Source organism: Saccostrea cucullata, unplaced genomic scaffold (assembly GCF_032062105.1).
Source record: "Saccostrea cucullata isolate Sc308-1 unplaced genomic scaffold, CSIRO_AGI_Scuc_v1 ctg1077, whole genome shotgun sequence".
In the NCBI taxonomy this organism is placed as follows: Eukaryota; Metazoa; Mollusca; class Bivalvia; order Ostreida; family Ostreidae; genus Saccostrea; species Saccostrea cuccullata.
The window spans coordinates 156,711-176,754 of NW_026924714.1; the positions used below are offsets into that span (position 1 = coordinate 156,711).

Consider the following 20,044-nt stretch of genomic DNA (forward strand, 5'->3'; position numbering starts at 1 on the left):
TCCTTGAACATGAATTTTAACAATTTCCACCCTTATATGGTGGATTTATCAGCTATCTCTGCAATATTTCTTTTTGCTTACTTGTCTGTGCACTGGTATAGACCCTGCATGGCATCTGTACACACACAGTTCAGATCACAACCATCTTCCCATCTCTGGTCCTGGGAGTACAGTACTCCCTTATACACACACTTTCCTACCAATAAAAAAAATACTACATGAGGCAATGAACATTTTTACAATATACTTAATCAATTTTCATGAACAGAAAGGAGATGGGTGAACATGATGAGCAATAAGCCTATAGCGCAACAAACATGAAGGTGAAGAATTTAGATTTCAATTATATCAAAATTTTCCTTAATATATTTTATCTAACATTAAAGTTTACCCTATGTAAAATCTCTACAAAATGCACAAATCTCATGAAGAATGAAGTTATTTGCCTCTGAAAAATTAAACACACACGAAAGATGGCAAAACGAGTCCTTTTTTCACAATATAACACTATTTTTCGATATGAGTGGGTCTTCACTCCACTTGAAAGCTAATCCTCAAAGTCTGCATTCAAATATACATATTTTGGTTTCCAAAATTGTGGAGCAAAGATCCAATATACCTTTTATAAAAAAATATAATTTTATGACATAATTTTTGTATCTTTTTGAGAAATACTTGAAGTTCAATAGTTCAAACATGATTTAAATGCCACTCTTCATCAGGACTGGTAGCTTAGTGGTTAGAGTGCTAGTCTCCATAGAGAATGCTACTTGGGATTTTTATTGCTAGGGTTTGAATCCAATGGGTACCACATTATTTTTCTATTTATAAAAGAATAAATTTTACCATAAAATTTTCGTCAGAAATTTTTGTTTATCATGATTTCATAAATATCAATAATAAGAACTTTACTCTGAATACTCAATTCATAATTTGAATATGACTATTATATTTCTGAAGCTAGTGGGTTTTGTGCACTCTAAGTTCGCCCATGTTCTTAAGGATGGTGTCATATATTTCATACTCATTGTCAACATCATCAAAATTTTAGATCACAATTTAGATAACATTTTTACTAGCATGCATTGGTGCTTACCATTATTTCCATCCACACCTGAGTAGATACCAGAAGGTGCGGGTGTTGGCACCTGATTGGTGGAGGTGTTGTTCTGGGGACACTGGGGAATCTGACAACAGGTGGGGTCATCTGGGTCAGGGACAAAGGTACAGGAGGGGGCGATATTGGGATAGGTGGGGCATCTGAATTTGAACAAAAATACAAGTATGTATAAATTATAGATCAGGGCAATATTGGAATATGTCAGGCATCTGAATAGTTACCTAAACAAGAATAGGTGGGTGCATTTTTTGGAAAAAGTAATAGGGATCTGAACTGTGAATAAATCAAAGTACTCAGAAGTACTGAAAGCCGGGCTCATTTACAGAGTAATGAACAAAGACCGTGGTGACAGTTTAAAATCAAGTTCAGATGTTTAGAGAATATGTTATACACAAAAATATCTCAATGGCATGTATAGTATTAAAAAGTTTTAAAAATTAAATAAAATATAGCTAGAAATTAACAGCATAAAATATTTATCACATGTATCATTTCGGGGTTTTATATACAAACAGAAGTAAATAAACACCCATGCAGCAAGATTAATTAAGGTCAAACGATTATGCACTGATGTGTCCTCAGCGGGGAGTTTTGTATCAAGTGATTAATGATGTTCCCTGCATTTGCATTAGCCTGATAGTACAACCTTTATTTATAGAAAATGACGCAGACAGGGATACCTGATGAAAACCTTTCGCACCTTTTGACTTGCTTTGTAAAATAGCCAGGAGCCAGGAAAAATATTAAACAATTCAATATTTTGATAAAAACATTCGATTTACTATTTCTTAAGCCAGTTAAGGTGTTTGAATGGATTTTGTTTTCTCAACAGCGGCTGGGCGTACATACTATATTTTTACTCGTAAACTCAATTTGGCGGTGAAGAAGCAGCATTTCCTGTTGCTCACCGTCGCAATAGCCGGGCATTGCTCGTACATTAGGTTAAAGGAATGAGGCCTTATGGGGAGCAATGTAAAAATGGTTATAATGAAGGGTTGAAAGATTAGTGACTGGAGTCTTTGACAATCAAAGAGTATTTAACAGTGCTCTTTATCAGAGATGATACAAATGGCAACTTAAATGATTATCAGATATTCATCACTTTTATCAGTGTTTTTTAAATCATCAGTTTTCACTTTTACAGTACTTAAAAACATTTTGAACCTTTCCTGTTTCAAACTTATAACATTTTTCTCTTCAGAAATGAAATTTAAATTTCAAAAAAAATTCCACTGATCAGCACAGGGAAACTCAAATATAGGAAATTGTTATTGACATCAGAGATTCATGCTTCTTTGTAGTTATTTTTAAAATTAATATTTCATAGCAATTGGGAAAAAATTATATATTCAAAGTATAATTTTTGCAAATGATTTTCTGTTTTCGTGAGACAAAAGAGAATGTCCCTGCTCTACATTACCTTTCAATGCATCTGTATTTTCCATTCAGTGCATCTTCACAGGTACACTTGTAGCTACAACCATCGTACCATGACTGGCCTTGTTGGTAGTGTCTTCCATTGTATTCACAATAATCTGCAAATCAGAATTATAGTCAATACAATAAAACCTCACCAGCATTCATTCCTTACTGTAAATTCACATATTTTCGAGGGGTCAAATATATGGTTCCTTGGGATTTAAGAATTGTTCAGTAGTAATAAATGTGAAAAATTGCATTTCATGGTGGACGTAAATTTGTGGGTCTCTTCATACCTTGAAAACCACAAAAATTTAAAATCCCACAAAAATTAGTGATTTTTACAGTCTATCTATTTCAAATTAATAATGATTGTAAATGCTGAAATTTACACATTGAAAATTCATTTATTAGAGTCATTTGTATTAAAACACCTAGTACAATTCAAATGAAAATAATCTAAAAAGGGTTGACACATGTTATTTTTTTCGATTGATAAGGTGGTTAAACATATAAAGTTTTCAGAGTTACACTTCATTGACAAAACTACCAAATATTTTGTTGAAAATAAATGTGTTAGAAAGTGTACCTGTTTTAGGGATTGGGGTGGTGATTTGGTCGAGCTTGGTGATGTAGTTGACTGGGAACACACACTTGGGGCGCTGGCAGCATGGGTTATCAGGATCGTTCTCCAAGAAGCAGTAGGGCTGGGGTAGATTATCATACCTCACACATCTGAATTATTTACAAAAATTATGTAAAATCTTTGTACAAATTCAAAAGCAAATTGAAATTTTTGTCTAGTAGATACCGTTAGTAATGCAGTTTTGGCTTACTTCTATTATAAATTTAATACAATATCAAAAGTGTGCCTCTTTTTACTTTTCATAGCATCTGTATTTTCCAACTCTGGAGTCTTCACATACACAGGTGAATGCACATCCATCATCCCATCTCTGAGACTGTGTGTAGTGTTTCCCTTTGTACACACAGTAGCCTGCATAGAAAAGATTAATGCTTTAAGGTCCAGTTAAAAAATCTGCTCAGAAGCTCAAGGTTAAAGCTCCCTACGTCTCAAACTTAAGTATATAAACTCCAAATTCAACCTACTGTATACAGGGTTATTTTTACCCCGCTTTATTTTCACTCTTTCACACTTGAAAATAATTTTGCCCTGTTTTAAATACACCCAGTCCCAGTTTTGTTTAAGAAGTTATACTGCATTTTTTGAATTTGCCTCTTTTTTTAAATTCGCCCATGTAAGGTCAAGGCGAAAGGGGTGAAAATTTCCCCGTATACAGTATTTCCTTCTGATGAATTGTGTGATGAGCTTGCCTATTCCTCCTGTAATGTTGGACTTGGGTGTGGGTGGTACGGGTGTGAAGCCAGTCTGGAACAGTGCCACTGTGGCTGTGTACTCTGTGTTGTTTAACAGGTCGGAGCTTGTGGGGGGTTCCACCACACCTTTACCTGTCACGGCGGGGGCGAAGGCTGGAATAGGTACGTACGTCTGGCCGGTGATAGGATCGTACCGACAGACAGGCTTACGACAACAGGGGTCGTTAGGGTCAGCCTCCATGTGGCAAGAATTGGGAATCTGGGCATAAGATGGACACCTAGAAAAAGAACAAATCTTAGCATTTCAAATAATTCTTATTTAAAATAAAGAGTAACATTAAGACACACTTCAAATCATTTCTATAAGCCCAATAGATATTTAATGCAAACATTTCTATCCTACAAAAACTTACTACACTTAATAATACATATACAGACAATACATATATAGAATTCCAACCAACATGTACTTCTGTCTACATGTGCTTGCTTCCGCTTTTCATCAGTATACAAATGATGAAGTGTAACTTACTTTTGTCTACATGTGTATGCCCCTGTTTTTTCATCAGTACAGATACAAGAGAACTGACACCCATCTTCCCAAGTTTGATCCTTCACATAAAGTTTTCCTTTGTACAAACAGCCATCTGAAACACAATCATATCATGTACTCCTTACATCTTCATCCAACAGAAACTTGCATGCGATGAAAAGATATTTATAGAAAATTACAAATATTTCATTCTTAAATTCTTGATCAATATGACACTAGTTGAATAAAATAAATCCATGGACTGAATTTTGCTTCCAATCATAATCCTCATTTCTGTCAAATGACAGACAGAAAGACAAAAGTTGGATTTTTTTTGGCTCTGATCGAAAGAATCACATGAAATCTCTCGTCAATAAAATCATACACTGTTAACACCACTGGAATGTTAGACTTAAAGACTATTAGATTTAATGACATACTGAGAGTTGGGGCCTTATTTCCAGTGCCTCCTGAGCCGGGGGCAGGGGTCCCTCCTGTGGGCATGGTTGGCGTGACAAACTGGCTTCCTCCATCGGGATTTTTGATATAAATTCCACCTCCATTGGCTAGAGAGTTGAGGTTTGTTGTAGAGCTGACGAATGTCCCACTGTCACACTCCACAACCTTACAACACTCAGCTGTCTTCCTCCTGAGGTAACATCCTGGGGGTAAATTGTTGTATGTCGGGCAGCTGAAAAAAAAATGAATGCATGAATAAATAAATCAAAGCAAAGCCAAGTACAGAACAGTCTGGTTCTGAAAGCCATTCCATCTCATTGAATACTCTTTACAATATCTTTGATTTATGTTTGTATATATTTTTTCTTGATTCTCTGAGGACTTACTTGCTGACACATCTATAATATCCATACAAAGCATTTTCACAGGTACATTTAGAGTCACAGCCCACATTCCAGACTGCTCCTTGTTTGTAAGTTGTTCCCTCGTACACACATACATCTACAAAGGGACAGTTTTTTAAAACTATAAATTTCTTCCTTTTTTTATTTAGATATAGTTATGCGAGATCCAAGCTCTGTGTTGATATGATATACAAATACATGTAAATCTGAAAGGAAGCATGTCAGATAATGTATAATGAATCTTTTACAAGTAGGTTTAATTCAAAACACTTACCGTTAGGGCCACCAGTTGGTGATGTGTTTGCTGCAAAATAAATCACAAAAAGTTATAAAGTCTATCTTTAATTTAAAATTTAATTTTTTCATCTCTCGGTGACACAAACTTTGAATTTACCCTAAGCATTGTCAATAAGAGTAATCTAACAGACTTCATGGTTTAAGACTAGGATACGTACAACAGAAGCCACAGTATTTGGCGCAGTTGTCTCCAGCCCAGTCCTTGTAATCTACACACACTTGTTTCCCATAATTCTCACACACATTCAAACGATCAACACAGGGTTTGGGTGTGGATGGGGCAGCGCCTGAAAATCATACCATAAACTGAAATCTCAGATTATTGTGACTATAGTCTATAGATGTACTAAAGCATTTTGTTCAATCAGTAGACATCTTCCATGCAAATATTGTTTTAAGGTAATCATTTCCTTACTAGGTATCCATTTATGACAATTTTCTTACTACTTCACTCATTCTATGAGTAATCTAAAATGCTTAAGGCCCCTTACTAAGTTTGAATCACAATATTGTCCTATTAACAGTTAGTGTTAACTTTTTCTAATCATTCCTTCACTTACCTACTCCCTTTCCGCTGGTGGAACCAGTTCCTGAGAAGGAGCCATGTTGCTGGCTGAATTCACACACTGGTTTCTCACAGCACTCTCCAGGTTCCTTCTTCAGAGTACAGTAAGATGGAACAGAAGTGAAGGTGGGACAACTAGATAATAGTTAATATTTGGAGAAATATGCATCATGTGTGTACTACATGCAAGATATCTGTATTCTTTATTGGTACAGTTGTCATTGTGAACTTTTTTTTATTGCAGACATCAATTTAATTTTTTTAACCCTCTTTTTTTCTAAATATTTTCTTCTTTTGATTTGAAAAAGAACATGTCTTACATTGTTTCACATTTGTACAGGCCCTGAGTGGAGTTAGTGCATGTGCACTGCTTATCACAGCTATCTCTCCACGTCTGTCCTTGGAAGTACTGCTTGTTTTTGTAGACACAGACATCTAATTGGAAACAAAAAAAAATATCAGCTGTCTGCAAACTTCCAATATGCTTTGAATAAAATATCCAAAATTAAATGACGAGCAGAAAGGTTTATCAATATTACTAATTTTAACTAGAATGTTTTATTTTTTTACTTATTCCACTAGAAGTTGTTCCTTTTCCACTGCTTTCTGTTGTAACAATCTTCTGATGAAAGTTGCACACAGGTTTTAGACAGCACTCTCCTGTCTGTCTCACCAATGTACAGTCTGCAGGCAGATTGTAGTATACCGGGCACCTGCAGCATTAAAAGTCTTCATTTAATTATAACAATCTGAACAAATAATGCATTATACTGCAAACAAGTTCATTAAGGTAGCAATGGAAATTTTTTGGTAAAATAACTTAAAATACTTTATCAAATTTAAATGTTTCACATCTTGTCCTCTAAAGGGACCAATTCCAAAATGAAAAATCGCCTGACAACTTTGTTCATGCCCTTTAAATTTTCTCCCTGAATTTTAACTGTTTAATATGTTGAACACCCCTGATTCTTGCAAAAATTCTTTTTATTTGAATCATGTCTTTTAACTGTCCCTCTGTGAAATTGAAATTTGACTTTTTTTAACTAACTGCAGCGGAGTTCACCTGTTAAAACATCTGTATTTTCCTGTTTGTCCATCTTCGCAAACACATTCATAGTCACAGCCGTCTCTCCAGTTCTGTCCGGTCTGGTATGTTTTTCCTTTGTAAGAGCAGCTCCCGTCTATTGAATATAGGGGAAATAAGCATATAAACAATTCTAATTAGACATTCCAAATGGGGTAACTTAAAATTTAATTTACATGGACTAGTTTTGCATGTTTCAGACTTGAAAGATGGCGCGAATCATGAACTTCCGGTATACTCTAATACTCAGAACCAAATGCTTTAAACTTACAAAATCCGTTTGCGGTCGTACTTGGACCTGGAAGATAAAAAAATAAATTTTGATTGAAAGTTTTTTCTCCATGTGAGAGCAATATTCCATTGGAGATAAAAATATATTTGTAAATAATACACATATATATTAATATAAACTTCTTACCGCAAAATCCGCAAAATTGTTTACAGTTATCACGTGCCCAATCGGCATACTTCGTGCAAACACCTTGTCCATAGGCCGCGCAGTTTTGTAATTTGTCACTGCATGACACTTGCTGGGCTGTAAAATAACAATATGTATTAAATAAGAATCAATGCTAGATACAGCTGTACACTGTCAGTCCCATCGGCTTGAAAACTGTACTCACGTTGGCAGACTCCGCAGAAAAGAGCACAGTTATCCCTGGCCCAGGGTTTATAGTTCGTGCACACTTGTTGTCCGTACTGCCTACAGTTGTTCACTTTGTCTTTACAAGCGTCGGGAGAAGGAGTTGCACCCGGTGCCGAGGTTGTCATTGGAGGAATTGTAGCGTGTACTAAAACAATTCATCAGAATACCTGACTCAATATGATATAATAATTTTTATTCTACAAGGTAAATTTAGATCGCGGGCCAAAATTTTAATTTATATCTTCATCGTTCATTTAAGCAATTACTCATCCATTTCGTCTACCAGGTAATGGTTTTGCATGACTTATTATTGTTTCCTCTTAGACCATTCGAACACGTTCATTTTTTATTTAAATCAAAACATGTAACATACTTTGACAAGCCTTCTGCAGGACTTGATCAATGATTGTGTCTATGTTGTTCACGTCGCTGACAGTGATGACCTTGTCTGAAGACCCTGCAATATGGTTTAGTTGATAGGTTTGTAAGTTAGGACCAGCGCCTACGGCAACTAGGCCTATGTTTTGTTGCCTGGCTCTATCAGCGGCACTTGTTGTGTCGGCGTCACTGTTAGAGTTACCATCTGTCAGGACTATGGCGATCCGCGGGACGTTGCCTCGAGCACCGCTGTTCTGCCCAAACATCTTATCTGTCATGTATTGGAGGGCGCCACCGGCGTCACTGCCACCACCCATATAATTCATGTTTTCCACTGCTTTAAGGGCATCTCCCCTGTTGTTGTACATGGTTAAAGGGAACGTTATAGAGGGATAGCTTCCATATTGCATGAGACCAACATGAACCTTATCTGCGCCCACATCCAATCGTGATATTGCGCCTTTCAGGAATGTTTCAAGCTTCTGGAAATTAGCAGCACCGATGCTAGAGGATGAATCAACCAAGAAGGCAAGATCAGCCTTTTGCAAACAACCTTAAAAAGAAACAGATTCAAAACATGTCACTATAAAGAAACTCTGCCTATCAAGTTACCCACACGAAACATTCACTTTGATGTTAATAATGAATTAGATTTTGCTGCATAATTTAGCCTTACTGTTTGGTGGAGGGAGCTGGTTTGAGTTTGGTGGCAGCTCTATAAAAAGAAGGTTTAAAAATTAAGTCACATTCTGAAACAAAATACCGTATATATCAAAGCAAAACGGGTTTTAAATTGTTATGAACATTTACCGTTACAGATTTTGGTTGACAGAGCACTTGAAAGGGTATTCAAAGATCCATAACTGTCAGCCTTCAGAATGTATCTGGAATCTGGGTCACTGGAGATTGAGGTCAATTCCTGCATATTCACACCTGACCCTACCCCCACACCGTACAGAATCACATTGTTGTCTTTGGCGGTCTGTGCCTGTACTTTGGTAATATCGGGTGTAGTTGACCCTCCATCGGTGACAAGTACTGCAATGTGTGGAACACCACCCCTGGCGCCATGGATGGGGTTGAATGTCGTCTGCTTGACGTATCGTATTGCGTCAGCAGTATGTGTTCTCCCTCCTCGAAACTGTATTCCAGAAATGGCATTGATAATGTCCGATTTCGTGGAATATTGATTTAGGAAGAACTGATTGTAGACGCCATTGCTAAACGTCACCACACTCACTTGAGTCTTGTCTGGTGCTATTTGTAAATTGTTCACTGTGCTTTTAATAAATTCTAATTGTTTCTTGAAGTTATCTGGTCCTACTGTATCAGAAGAGTCTAATAAAAATGTAACGTCTGCTTGTGTGTCACATCCTAGAAAAACAGAAGCACATTGTATTACAAAGATAGGGAAATATAAACATAGTATTCATTTTGCGAGAATACTAGTAACCACTAGCCAAATAGTACTGAGCACTGCCTTTCATTTCTATGTTCTTGATTACTGTGTAAACATGCTTCAACAAATTCCACTCGCCAATTCATGTAATTGCACAAGAACAAGATCAAACTGATTTGCAAATCTTGTTCTTGATGTTAGTAGCCATCTCGCGATATTATAGGCGTGAGTACTTTGTTAAAAAAAGGTATCTACGGTGGTTTGTGATTTCTATATAATTGTTGGATTGAACGTAACAGTTTTGGTGCATGTTTGATAGAATCCCATATTTGAAGATCAAAATGATTCATGCATTTACAGGGTTCCCAGAATATATACAGTTTCGTGATTATGTAAAAAAAAAAATGTAATGAATATTGAAGAACAACAAATGAGTTCACATTGAAAAAAGATATCAGTCGTTTTAACTGATATCCTCTAAATCACGTCCAATCCACAGGTGGTTGAGGACAGGACCCCCCACCCCTTCGATATAGACCCCTGGACTTTTTGACTTTTTACTCATAAATAATCTTTCATAGCCATATTTGTGATAAGATCTATACCAACAAATCGAAAATTACCTAAAACAAACGTTCGATAAAATCCATCCTACATTCTAGATATAATAATCATATAGAGAGAGAGTGGGGTAGAATTTTTTTATAAAATGTTAGTTTAAGCAAATTTTCTGAATTGATAGGATAGATTATATCACAAATGTGTCATCCATATATAATTTATGTGAAAAAAAGTCTAACAGTCCCGGGGGTCTATTTTTTTTTTTGGGGGGGGGGGGGGTCCTGTCCGCAAGCACCTGTGGTCCAATCTGGGTATTGATCATGTTTAGACATTGCACAAAATTCTATAACTTAAGACGACGGTGCATTGTTCTCTAGTAATAATCTGGATTTTTATCGGAAATATACCTTATATAGATAAGTTAAAGATTTAGGTTTAGGTTTAGTATCAATGTCTCAAGACTGAATTTGATAATTACAGTTTTGAAACGAGGGAACCTAGCATGTTTCCTATAAATCAATTTTGCTTGAAATGCAATTTTTAGCAATTGTTTAACGTAATTTTTGTGGCTGCATTATTCCAAATATGTGAGAATTTTTAACTGAAATGTTTTGTTGCCAAAATTGTATTTATTCAAATATTAAACGATACAAATATCAAAGAGATTGGTCAAGACATGCGTTTTTGACGATGGTATCATAATATTATAGGACACCTTGTATAACAAACTCTGATAATCTGGACGCTTCACTTTCCAGACAAAATTAAATCAACTTGCTTGTATATAAACCTTCCATACATTCCTGTAATAAATCGGTACACAATACTCAAAGTCTGTTAAATTAGATTGATTAAAACTGCTTCAAGATAGCAGAAAGTACATGTAGAAGGATTTTGCAGTACATTCCATCAGCTTCCGAGATGCATACTAAACTGAAATCAGTTTAAGTGATAGTTGCGCAATCTTTGCACGTTTTCGAAAATGAAGAAACATTTCCTTTTCATTAATGACTAAAGCAGATGGACATGTCATATCTCCTAACCTGGCTTTCTATTCTGTAGTCACTCCCCTCTATTCAACAGATGAATAGGTTCCCAATGTCAATGATAAGGTCGAAAAGCTTAGGGATATTCTATTCTTACATCATAACAGACATTAATTGTAACATTACTTTCCTTTTCAAAATTTTACCTAGAATTCCAACTTTTTTAAAATAGTAAAAGTATAGGTAAGAATAAAGCCGAAGAACTGTATCGTTATGTTTTTTTTTTAGTGATTCAAGTGATTGTCCATAACACTACAGATCCGGTAATAGGATCTGTAATGCAAGATTCTCTGCGCACTATTGGGATGAATTTCTTCTCTTTCCAACAACTTACTTATGAATTTCTTAAGTGGGGGTAAACAAAATTTATAAAGTTTGTATATAAAGTATTAATTGAATCCCATCCTGTAAATTCAAAAATTAGGTGCCCAAGAGGAGTAAGCATCCCCTGTGGTCTAGTCACACCCTCCATGAGCTCTATATTGTCAGGGTTGACGCTGCAGTTAAAATTTAGTATAAACAAAGACCTAACAATTGGTTTGAAATATGTCAGTCAACATACAACCAACGTTAGCAGAATATTACAGTACCGATACTACATGCCTGCAGCAGAGCTAAATTAAGGGAGTAATAATGACACAATTTAGGTGATAGGTTTGACTTATGATTCTACATGTAAATTATAAAAAAAAAAATATTTTTAAAATTCAGAATTCGTTAAAAGATGCATCCAGTATCAATGATATCTGAATAAATGGTGTATTGCAATTCATTTCCTCTGTGTTAGGTATGAAAGAAATAAATGGTCACATCGCAAATTAACCATGATTCGGATCATAAGTGTGAAACTATACTTGTTAAAAACAGGTACTTGTTTCTAAAATAATTTTTTAACCTATAGTATACGCACCAGTAATAAGAACACGTGTGTTATTATTATACTATGGGTTGAAAAATTAATTCCGAAACAAGTGCCTGTGTTGTAGAACCATAAGTTCACCAAAAAAATTCATTTTCAAGTCTGTCTGAGTCTTAGCGAATTATGACCGCTGAACAATAAGAATTCTTTTACATGTAACAGGGATACTTGATTTGACACTCAGATTTTATACAAGAAGTGCATATGGTTCGTGACGATTATATCTCGGCGTGTTGATAGTACAACCATACTTAATTACATGCTTTTATATTTTCATTGTTTCTATTAGGTGCTTATACTATTTTTTAGGCAACGATATACTATACTGTGGAATTCATTTAAATTCTTGGGGGTCAACGTTCGTGGGTAAGCAAAATTTTTGTTGGTCCGTGGGAGACGTTATTTCGTAGGTAACTCGTATATACGGAATTATCATATTTATAATTTATTACTAGGTAATATTTTAACAACAAAATTGCTCATGGGGATGTAAATTCCTGGGTTAGGATAGACTCAAGAATATTTTGTTCCCCGCGAACAATGACTCCACATAAACCTAAAAAAGTACACGTGCATTACACGTGACCTTGAACTTTTCGTAGATATTTATAATCTTTGAGCTCTGGGACGACCGACCTATCACGTGAAATTAATAGGTCTACCATCCTTACATTTCCAAGTTATCAACAAGACAATATTATCTTTTTCATGTATGTATATACTTATTAGTATGTGATTAGGATATATTCAGTAATATTATAGAATTTTTATTGTTGTACAAGATTTACGCTTCCATTTCTTCAAATAGAGTTTAATTTTAAAATATTGAGATATTTTTAAATTTTTTTTTATTCTGTAAAGTTTTAATTTGTATTTTTTTTATTTGTCTTCTGTAGTTGGCATCTAAGTGACAATAAATATTTAACTGAAAGTCTGAAACAAAGTAAAGTTATACTTATTTAAGGAATAGCAACATAGCGTATTTATTTTAAGTTTCTAAATAAAGCCCTCATCATTGACTAGACGATATTAGTTACTAGTTAGTACTTCGATTTTTATCTGTGATGTCCGTGATGCGACGAATCAGAAAAGGAAGACATGTTCTTGCTTATTTGCAACGTTTACTATAAAACTAAAATTTTATACAGTAACCAAAGGACATTGCACATGTCCATGTGGGTATTTTTATTCATTAATAAACTTGTAACCATTTTTTGGGGAGGGTGCTGTATAATTCTAACATCATTTTTTTATTTTTTTCAAAATTCAAGTATTAGTAATTAATGACTGATGCAGTAAATTTACGTAACATGTGCCAAAATCCAATTTGAGTCACTATACAAGCACGTAGCAACAGGGGGGCCAGGGACGGGGGGAGCTGGCCCCCATTTTTTCCCCCCCCAACATTACTTAAACTATAGCGAATGTTCATTGAGAGGCTGGTTGGACCCCCAACTTTTAGTGATATAAGAAAAATGTATTATTGTCGTTAAAATAAAGGTACTGAAATGAATTGGCATTGAAAAAAGTTGGCTCCTAACCCCCCCCCCCCCTTCCCACAAAATAGGTTTTTCGACTTTTTTATTGTTTTTGCTTGTCAACTTTTTCAGGTAAGTAAAAAAAAAATTCTCTGGCTCCCCCCTTTCAAAAACGATACTACGTGGCTACTATATGATAAATTCTAAAAGCAAATATATTTTAATGTCTATTAACTAAAATTTTGAAACTAGTAGGTATTATTTCATAAGGAAAATATTTACAAAAAGATGACGTTTTATTTATTTCTTTCCAATTTTCAAACTAAATGAACATGACTTTTGGTTCCTTTTCTAAATGCCTTACGTGCTCGCCTACTTTCCACCAAACGCATTAGATTTGGAGAGAAAATAATTTAAGCTGGCAGACTCGAGAATAATTAAGTCTCTGAAAAGTTAATATTTCCATTCTTTTTCGGTCAAAAATTTGAATTAATTTAAGGAATTAAATCACTACACCAAAGCACTGTTGATCAAATTATCCATATTCCAGTCATCTTTTATCACAAACGTTTGTATCTCCATCAGTTCAAAGTTCAAGTGTTAAAGGTCACACCTACCTCCGGATGCCCTTTTCGAAAATGTCACCGCCTTACTGGCGGTAACGAAAAACAGAAGAACCGCGACGTGTCGCATAATCCTTCTGGCGAAATTAGGAAGAAATTCCTAACTATCTCTTATATATCAACTCTCCCACGAAATCACGTGCTCAAAGAGGTTCCTCAATGGAACAGTTACGAAAGATAAGGAAAAATCTATAGTAAACCAGAAAGGGGACCAATGAAGGAGACAGGCTTTAATATCTTCAGTAACACGAGCGTTTCCAAGGCATAGTTATAAACTTTTAGTTACTTGAGACCTCTATAGTTGAAAGCACCATTGCTGAATTGAACTGTTTTTCTGTTTCTTTTTAATATTGCCTATCATAACAATACACCCTTTAGACAGTTCAGTTATTCTTTGAATAGTAAACACACCTTTCATCCACAGGTACGAAAATTGTCGACTTTATCATATTTGAAGAACGTTTCCGCAATCAAATTACGCTTCTATATCAAAGTGTATATGGAATTACGCATTTGTTATTTTTCAATTGTTAACCCTAGAATATTTATACTGATCATCCATATTCTTTTTAGACTTCAAAACACTTCACACGAATTACTTGTTGAGGTAAATCCATTTTTGCACAAGTATTTGAGAGCACGGGCACCAAACTCGCTTGAAAATACTAGGGGGTCAAAAATTCAAGCGAGTTTTGTGCCTGTGTTTGAGAGGTTACAACACACTTTTGACCACTATCTACCACACTCAATACTAGTAAATGTTAAGAAAAATATTACAATCATATATTTTATTTTATTTTATTACTTTCCTGCGACAAGGATGCCCACTTTCTGCGTCTCTACTTACGATTTCATATTGAAGAGTAAGCAATTAGAAGTGCCTCCTCGAAACCTATGTCAATATACTATTTTAAATGCAGTCAAACATTGTGAACATTGTAATAAGTCAGTCCACTGCTTTTGTTGCTTATGAAATGATTATTAAACAAACTTATGAAACTCATGGACACCACTCCCTACGCAACAGAAAAGAGAGTACTTAGGGTAAATTGAGTAAAAATTTACAGTTTCTTGATTATATATTTTGGGTTGAAAGAATCTTTATCCTTATGTGTCCTATGTGCGGTTGGAGCTTGAAAAAACTAGAAAAAATAAGCGGAAATGAATAAATTACATAAACTGGCAGCGGACAACCAATTATGAGAAGGTTGTCAGATCAGGTATTCGATATAAAAGTTTCGAACATCCCCAAGTGTCTGTGAAGTTGAATTTTGCTACAAATGATGCAGTAAAAATTTGCACATGCTTAACAATGTGAGTTTGAACTAAATGAATTGTAAAATAGTTTGCAAAAAAGTAAAGCATTCTAGAATTTAGAGCGATAGAATTCTATCCTTTACTTCTACAGCTGCAAGTTTCATCTGAAATAAAATTGAATAGAATGTGTGTGATTTTATAAAGGGCATTGCGTCCGAATTTTGACGCTTAAAAGTACTCATGAAAAATGTGCTTATATATACCCGTACTAAGTATTTATAGAATGAATGATTTTTCTATGAATTGAAAGTTGAAATATACGTATCAATGAAAAAAAGCATTTAAAAATACTTAGTGAATGAAATTCAAAGTAAATTTTAATTTTATGAACTTTAAAGGTCATAACCTTAAGGTAATTCCACCCTCGTATGATGTCATAGGTTTTTGCAAAAACTGTAATTAGTTTAAATTCATACCTTATAGAAAAATATCTCTTGTAAGAATGCTTTACAATAGGTGTAATGATAAATATTGTTTAGTTAAAGAATTCAAAAAATGCATATTTTCTATATTAATCAATTATTTAATCTTTAAAAAAATTTTACAAGGGCAATAACTCCTTCTAAGGTCTCTTCATTCAGGCATTTGCTTTTTCTGTAAAATAGTTTACCTGATATTCACAATTCAAAAGTATCTTTTAAGTAGGAAGTATTTAGGAACACTCTGCATCAGAATTATGCATTTTAACCACTTTTCACATATTTTTCTTAATACTGTTTACAAAAAATGTACAATTTTTTCATGTAAACATACACTTCTGTTTATTTATGCTTGGCATCTTAAATAATATGGTGACCTATACATTTTTTGCAATAATTGTAAAATTTAAAGTATATTGAATGAAAATAAATGCAGTTTTTGTACTTTGAACCTATAAAATCGTGAGGGTGGAAATTCCTTAAATAATCTGTTGTCATGTCTCTCATACTCATGAAAACAAGTTTCGTGGCATGGCATTTGCCGATTCCTTACACTATTGATTAACCAGAAGTCTCTGTCGAGACTGAAGCTCTACTGGTTTGTACTTATAGCAAAGGAAGAGAAAAGTACTTAAGCAGTTGGGAATTGAAACTTTTCTACAGCAATAAATAGAATAATGATCCTTGATTAAGTCTCTTTATGTTCTTAGTGTAGTCTACTTGCATGCCACATTATATTATAATCACACTAAAACTGTATTTGGAGTAGCATTTTGAGAGTATTTAACAGAAATTTCTATTTTTAGTAACCACGGCAACACCGTTAATTGAAGTGAAAAACTTATACATAGAATTATGTATCTTAGTGTAGTCTACTTGTGTGCCATGTTATATTGAAATCAGACCAAAACTGTAGGAGGAGTAGCATTTTGAAAGAATTTCACAGAAATTTCTATTTTTAGTAACCACGGCAACACCGTTCATCGAAATCAAAAACCGATATACAGAATTATGTATCATAGTGTAGTCTACTTGTATGCCAAGTTATATTGAAATCAGACCAAAACTGTAGGAGGAGTAGCATTTTGAAAGAATTTCACAGAAATTTCTATTTTTAGTAACCACGTCAACACCATTCATCGAAATAAAAAACCAATACACAGAATTATGTATCTTAGTGTAGTCTACTTGTGTGCCAAGTTATATTGAAATCAGACCAAAACTGTAGGAGGAGTAGCATTTTGAAAGAATTTCACAGAAATTTCTATTTTTAGTAACCACGGCAACACCGTTCATCGAAATCAAAAAACCGATAAACAGAATTATGTATCTTAGTGTATTCTACTTGTGTGCCAAGTTATACTGAAATCAGACCAAAACTGTAGGAGGAGTAGCATTTTGAAAGAATTTCACAGAAAATTCTATTTTTAGTAACCACGGCAACACCGTTCATCGAAATCAAAAACCGATACACAGAATTATGTATCTTAGTGTACTCTACTTGTGTGCCAAGTTATATTGAAATCAGACCAAAACTGTACGAGGAGTAGCATTTTGAAAAATTGTTTACAGACGGACAGACAGACAGACAGACAGACGGACGGACGGACGACGGACGCATTACTATCGCATAAGCTCTTCTGGTCTCTGACCAGTAGAGCTAAAAAAGAGAGAGGAGTATGCATACATTTTCCGTCAATTTTGTCAATTTTTTTTGTCATTTAGTCAATTTTTTGGAGGTGGGTGTGGCCCATGAACAGTGTTTTGATGTGGTGATGCAAGGAAATGTTTGTGGAAATTAATTTTAATTTACAATAATATTTTCATTCTTTTAAACTTAATTTAACTTACAGGTCGACAGGGATTATCTTTTTTTTTTTTTTTGAATATCTTTCAGCCTTTTGTTTACTGTAAAACTCTTCCCATGTACTACTTTATTCATATATAATGTTTTTTGCCATCCAGGAATTTTAATCGAAAGAATATGTGCTTCAAACGTCCACGTTTTGACATTTACCTTTTTGCCATTTTGTACACGTACAGACAAAAGTTAAGAGCACGAGTGTGCACTGTCTTTGCAAAATTTAGGAATACAAATATCAAAAGCAACCGGAATATGTACAGGCTGATATCCGCCATCGTAAAGTTCATTCATAATTGTCTGACATCATTCCTGGTTGATTTTAAAATGTTTATGACGAAAATAAATGAAAGACCCCAAAGGATATGATATTATGATATATAATATAAAATATATTATAAAGACCAATCTTAGTGCTAATATTCCATCAGATACGTGTATAATGTATGCCTAGACGCAGTATGAACATACTAGTAATTAAAAAAGAGAGAGACACACGCAAGTACACAATTTTATTCAAAGCATCCTCCTTTATACGTTCGGCAAACACTGATTTACCCAGTCTTCTTCACAGTATTTTGGTGAACTGTGAAGATAGGACGTGGCTCCACCGAAACGCACTGCGACAAAATATAAATGGGCGGATAGAAGACATGCGACATTGAGAAGATCATCCAGTAAAAAGCGTTTGTGTTTGCACCTGTCAAAGCAAGCATTGTTCATCGCCCGGCGAAATGATTCGTCACACTGCTTTCTGCTGATACCGTGATAAGCTGCCTATATTTGTACAAGACAAAAGAAACTGTGGAAATTTTATAAAAGGGAATACCTATGTTTAGAAATTGAAGAATATGCAGTTCTTTCTAGAAAAATATGTCGGACTATATCTGTACTCACACAATCGTAACAGACATCATGCTTATCACAAGAAGAAGTGAAGATTCTAATGAAAGGATGAGGCATGAACGAAGGAACACTGCATCCATTGACTTGACCAGCAGGTGCCCGCGATTTACAAACGTCTGAAGAAACGACAATTCCAACGACTGTTACCAGTAGTATCGATATCAACCTATCAGTTGAAAATAGGGAGGAGAAGAAGAACATTAAATCAGATACATTAGATATGAAATTAACGGAGATATGAAGTTTATTATAATTACCTCATCTGGAATTCATCTATACCAGAATTTACATAAACACTAGAGAAAATGATTTGTTGTGTATTCTCTGCAATCCATATTTATGTTACAATGTTATCAAACATTCTGTTTCAGGATTTTCCGGTTACTTGTCCTTATGAAATTAAATTTGTTCAGTGAATGACTGTTTCCTCAAGTTTATATACTTAATTATCACAGCGGACCTTCTTGTACCTGTAATATTTAACATACATGTATGTAGCATACAAGTACTGTATCTCTATGCAGCATGTACTTGATTACTTACTTTTTAGCTCTCTATGCGTCAACAGTTTTTAGAATTTCGGTTTAACAAATACCTAGCATTGTCGAATTGCTAATGAAATAAATGAACAAATTTCATGTAAAATAAAAGAGGCAGATTTTAGTTCTTCATAGATGTTAAACACGTAGGTATGCACCTGTTAACAGGGTTTTTGCCTCTTAAACGCTACCCCCCCCCCCCCCCCCCCCCCCCCCCCCGTTATCCCCGGCAAAGAGTTTTATTTACTTTTATTCACAATATCTGAAAATCACATAATTTTATATCACAAGTCAGATAAGACTATTAGTATTTATGTTTCTGCTCAGATGGACTAAATTTTTGCTTTTCTTCCCCATTTTAATTTGGAATTTCAATCATCAGATTAAGACAAATATAGAAGAACAAATAGGAGGTAATAACTAAAAAATAATATAGATGTAACAATTTCAAGTCATACCCGTGGCATTATAAAATAGAATCTTTTAGCATACCACGGGTATGACTTTTTAAAGAAATTAATTTTTGGGGATTTTTTCATTTGGAATACATTGTAAACAAGCAAATTCAAAGAATTGTGGTCCCCCGCTTTCGGTGTCTTTGTGGGCGAGATATTATATTTTAGGGTCAAGGTCAAAAGGTCAAAGTTATTGTTATCCTATGAAAGGTATTGCCACAAAGAATACATATATTTAAAATATGAAAGTCCTAGTAAGGCTAGTATCTACCGTCCAAA

At 34.6% G+C, this 20,044-nt stretch overlaps 3 protein-coding genes across 3 annotated transcripts in view; all 3 read right to left on the reverse strand.

The window, feature by feature from the left end:
* Positions 1 to 3,532, reverse strand: part of LOC134267101 (uncharacterized) — a 42,114-nt gene extending 38,582 nt beyond the window's left edge. Inside the window, exons 1-5 of the mRNA XM_062749324.1 lie at positions 3,422 to 3,532; positions 3,129 to 3,274; positions 2,541 to 2,655; positions 1,097 to 1,260; positions 82 to 196 (exon numbers count right to left, since the gene is read on the reverse strand). Coding sequence (XP_062605308.1) covers positions 82 to 110 — 29 coding nt within the window. The 5' untranslated portion in view covers positions 111 to 196; positions 1,097 to 1,260; positions 2,541 to 2,655; positions 3,129 to 3,274; positions 3,422 to 3,532. The remainder of the gene's footprint in view (positions 1 to 81; positions 197 to 1,096; positions 1,261 to 2,540; positions 2,656 to 3,128; positions 3,275 to 3,421) is intronic.
* Positions 131 to 14,338, reverse strand: LOC134267089 (uncharacterized). The gene is made up of 23 exons (XM_062749304.1): positions 14,263 to 14,338; positions 9,053 to 9,616; positions 8,919 to 8,957; positions 8,238 to 8,795; positions 7,842 to 8,009; positions 7,637 to 7,765; positions 7,490 to 7,516; positions 7,198 to 7,315; positions 6,705 to 6,847; positions 6,455 to 6,569; positions 6,130 to 6,269; positions 5,728 to 5,856; positions 5,547 to 5,576; positions 5,255 to 5,369; positions 4,850 to 5,100; positions 4,410 to 4,524; positions 3,875 to 4,155; positions 3,422 to 3,536; positions 3,129 to 3,274; positions 2,541 to 2,655; positions 1,097 to 1,260; positions 392 to 405; positions 131 to 196 (listed from the first exon to the last, which is right to left on the reverse strand). Exons 1-23 carry the CDS (start codon positions 14,336 to 14,338, stop codon positions 131 to 133), a joined length of 3,618 nt encoding a protein of 1,205 aa, XP_062605288.1.
* A 4,035-nt stretch (positions 14,339 to 18,373) lies between these two features.
* On the reverse strand, positions 18,374 to 19,145 carry LOC134267092 (conodipine-P1-like). The gene is made up of 3 exons (XM_062749306.1): positions 19,029 to 19,145; positions 18,763 to 18,937; positions 18,374 to 18,642 (listed from the first exon to the last, which is right to left on the reverse strand). Exons 1-3 carry the CDS (start codon positions 19,031 to 19,033, stop codon positions 18,397 to 18,399), a joined length of 426 nt encoding a protein of 141 aa, XP_062605290.1. The 5' UTR covers positions 19,034 to 19,145; the 3' UTR covers positions 18,374 to 18,396.
* Between the last annotated feature and the right edge of the window lie 899 nt (positions 19,146 to 20,044).

What these genes read in the sequence shown, in the direction of transcription:
- LOC134267092 (XM_062749306.1), bottom strand. An exon ending in ATGATGTCTGTTACGATTGT is followed by an intron (nt 18,643 to 18,762) that starts GTGAGTACAGAT and finishes GTACAAATATAG; the next exon opens with GCAGCTTATCACGGTATCAG.
- LOC134267089 (XM_062749304.1), bottom strand. Translation starts at nt 14,338, where the DNA reads ATGCGACACGTCGCGGTTCTTCTGTTTTTCGTTACCGCCAGTAAGGCG. An exon ending in CCAGCTCCCTCCACCAAACA is followed by an intron (nt 8,796 to 8,918) that starts GTAAGGCTAAAT and finishes TTTCTTTTTAAG; the next exon opens with GTTGTTTGCAAAAGGCTGAT. An exon ending in TACGACCGCAAACGGATTTT is followed by an intron (nt 7,316 to 7,489) that starts GTAAGTTTAAAG and finishes TATATTCAATAG; the next exon opens with ACGGGAGCTGCTCTTACAAA.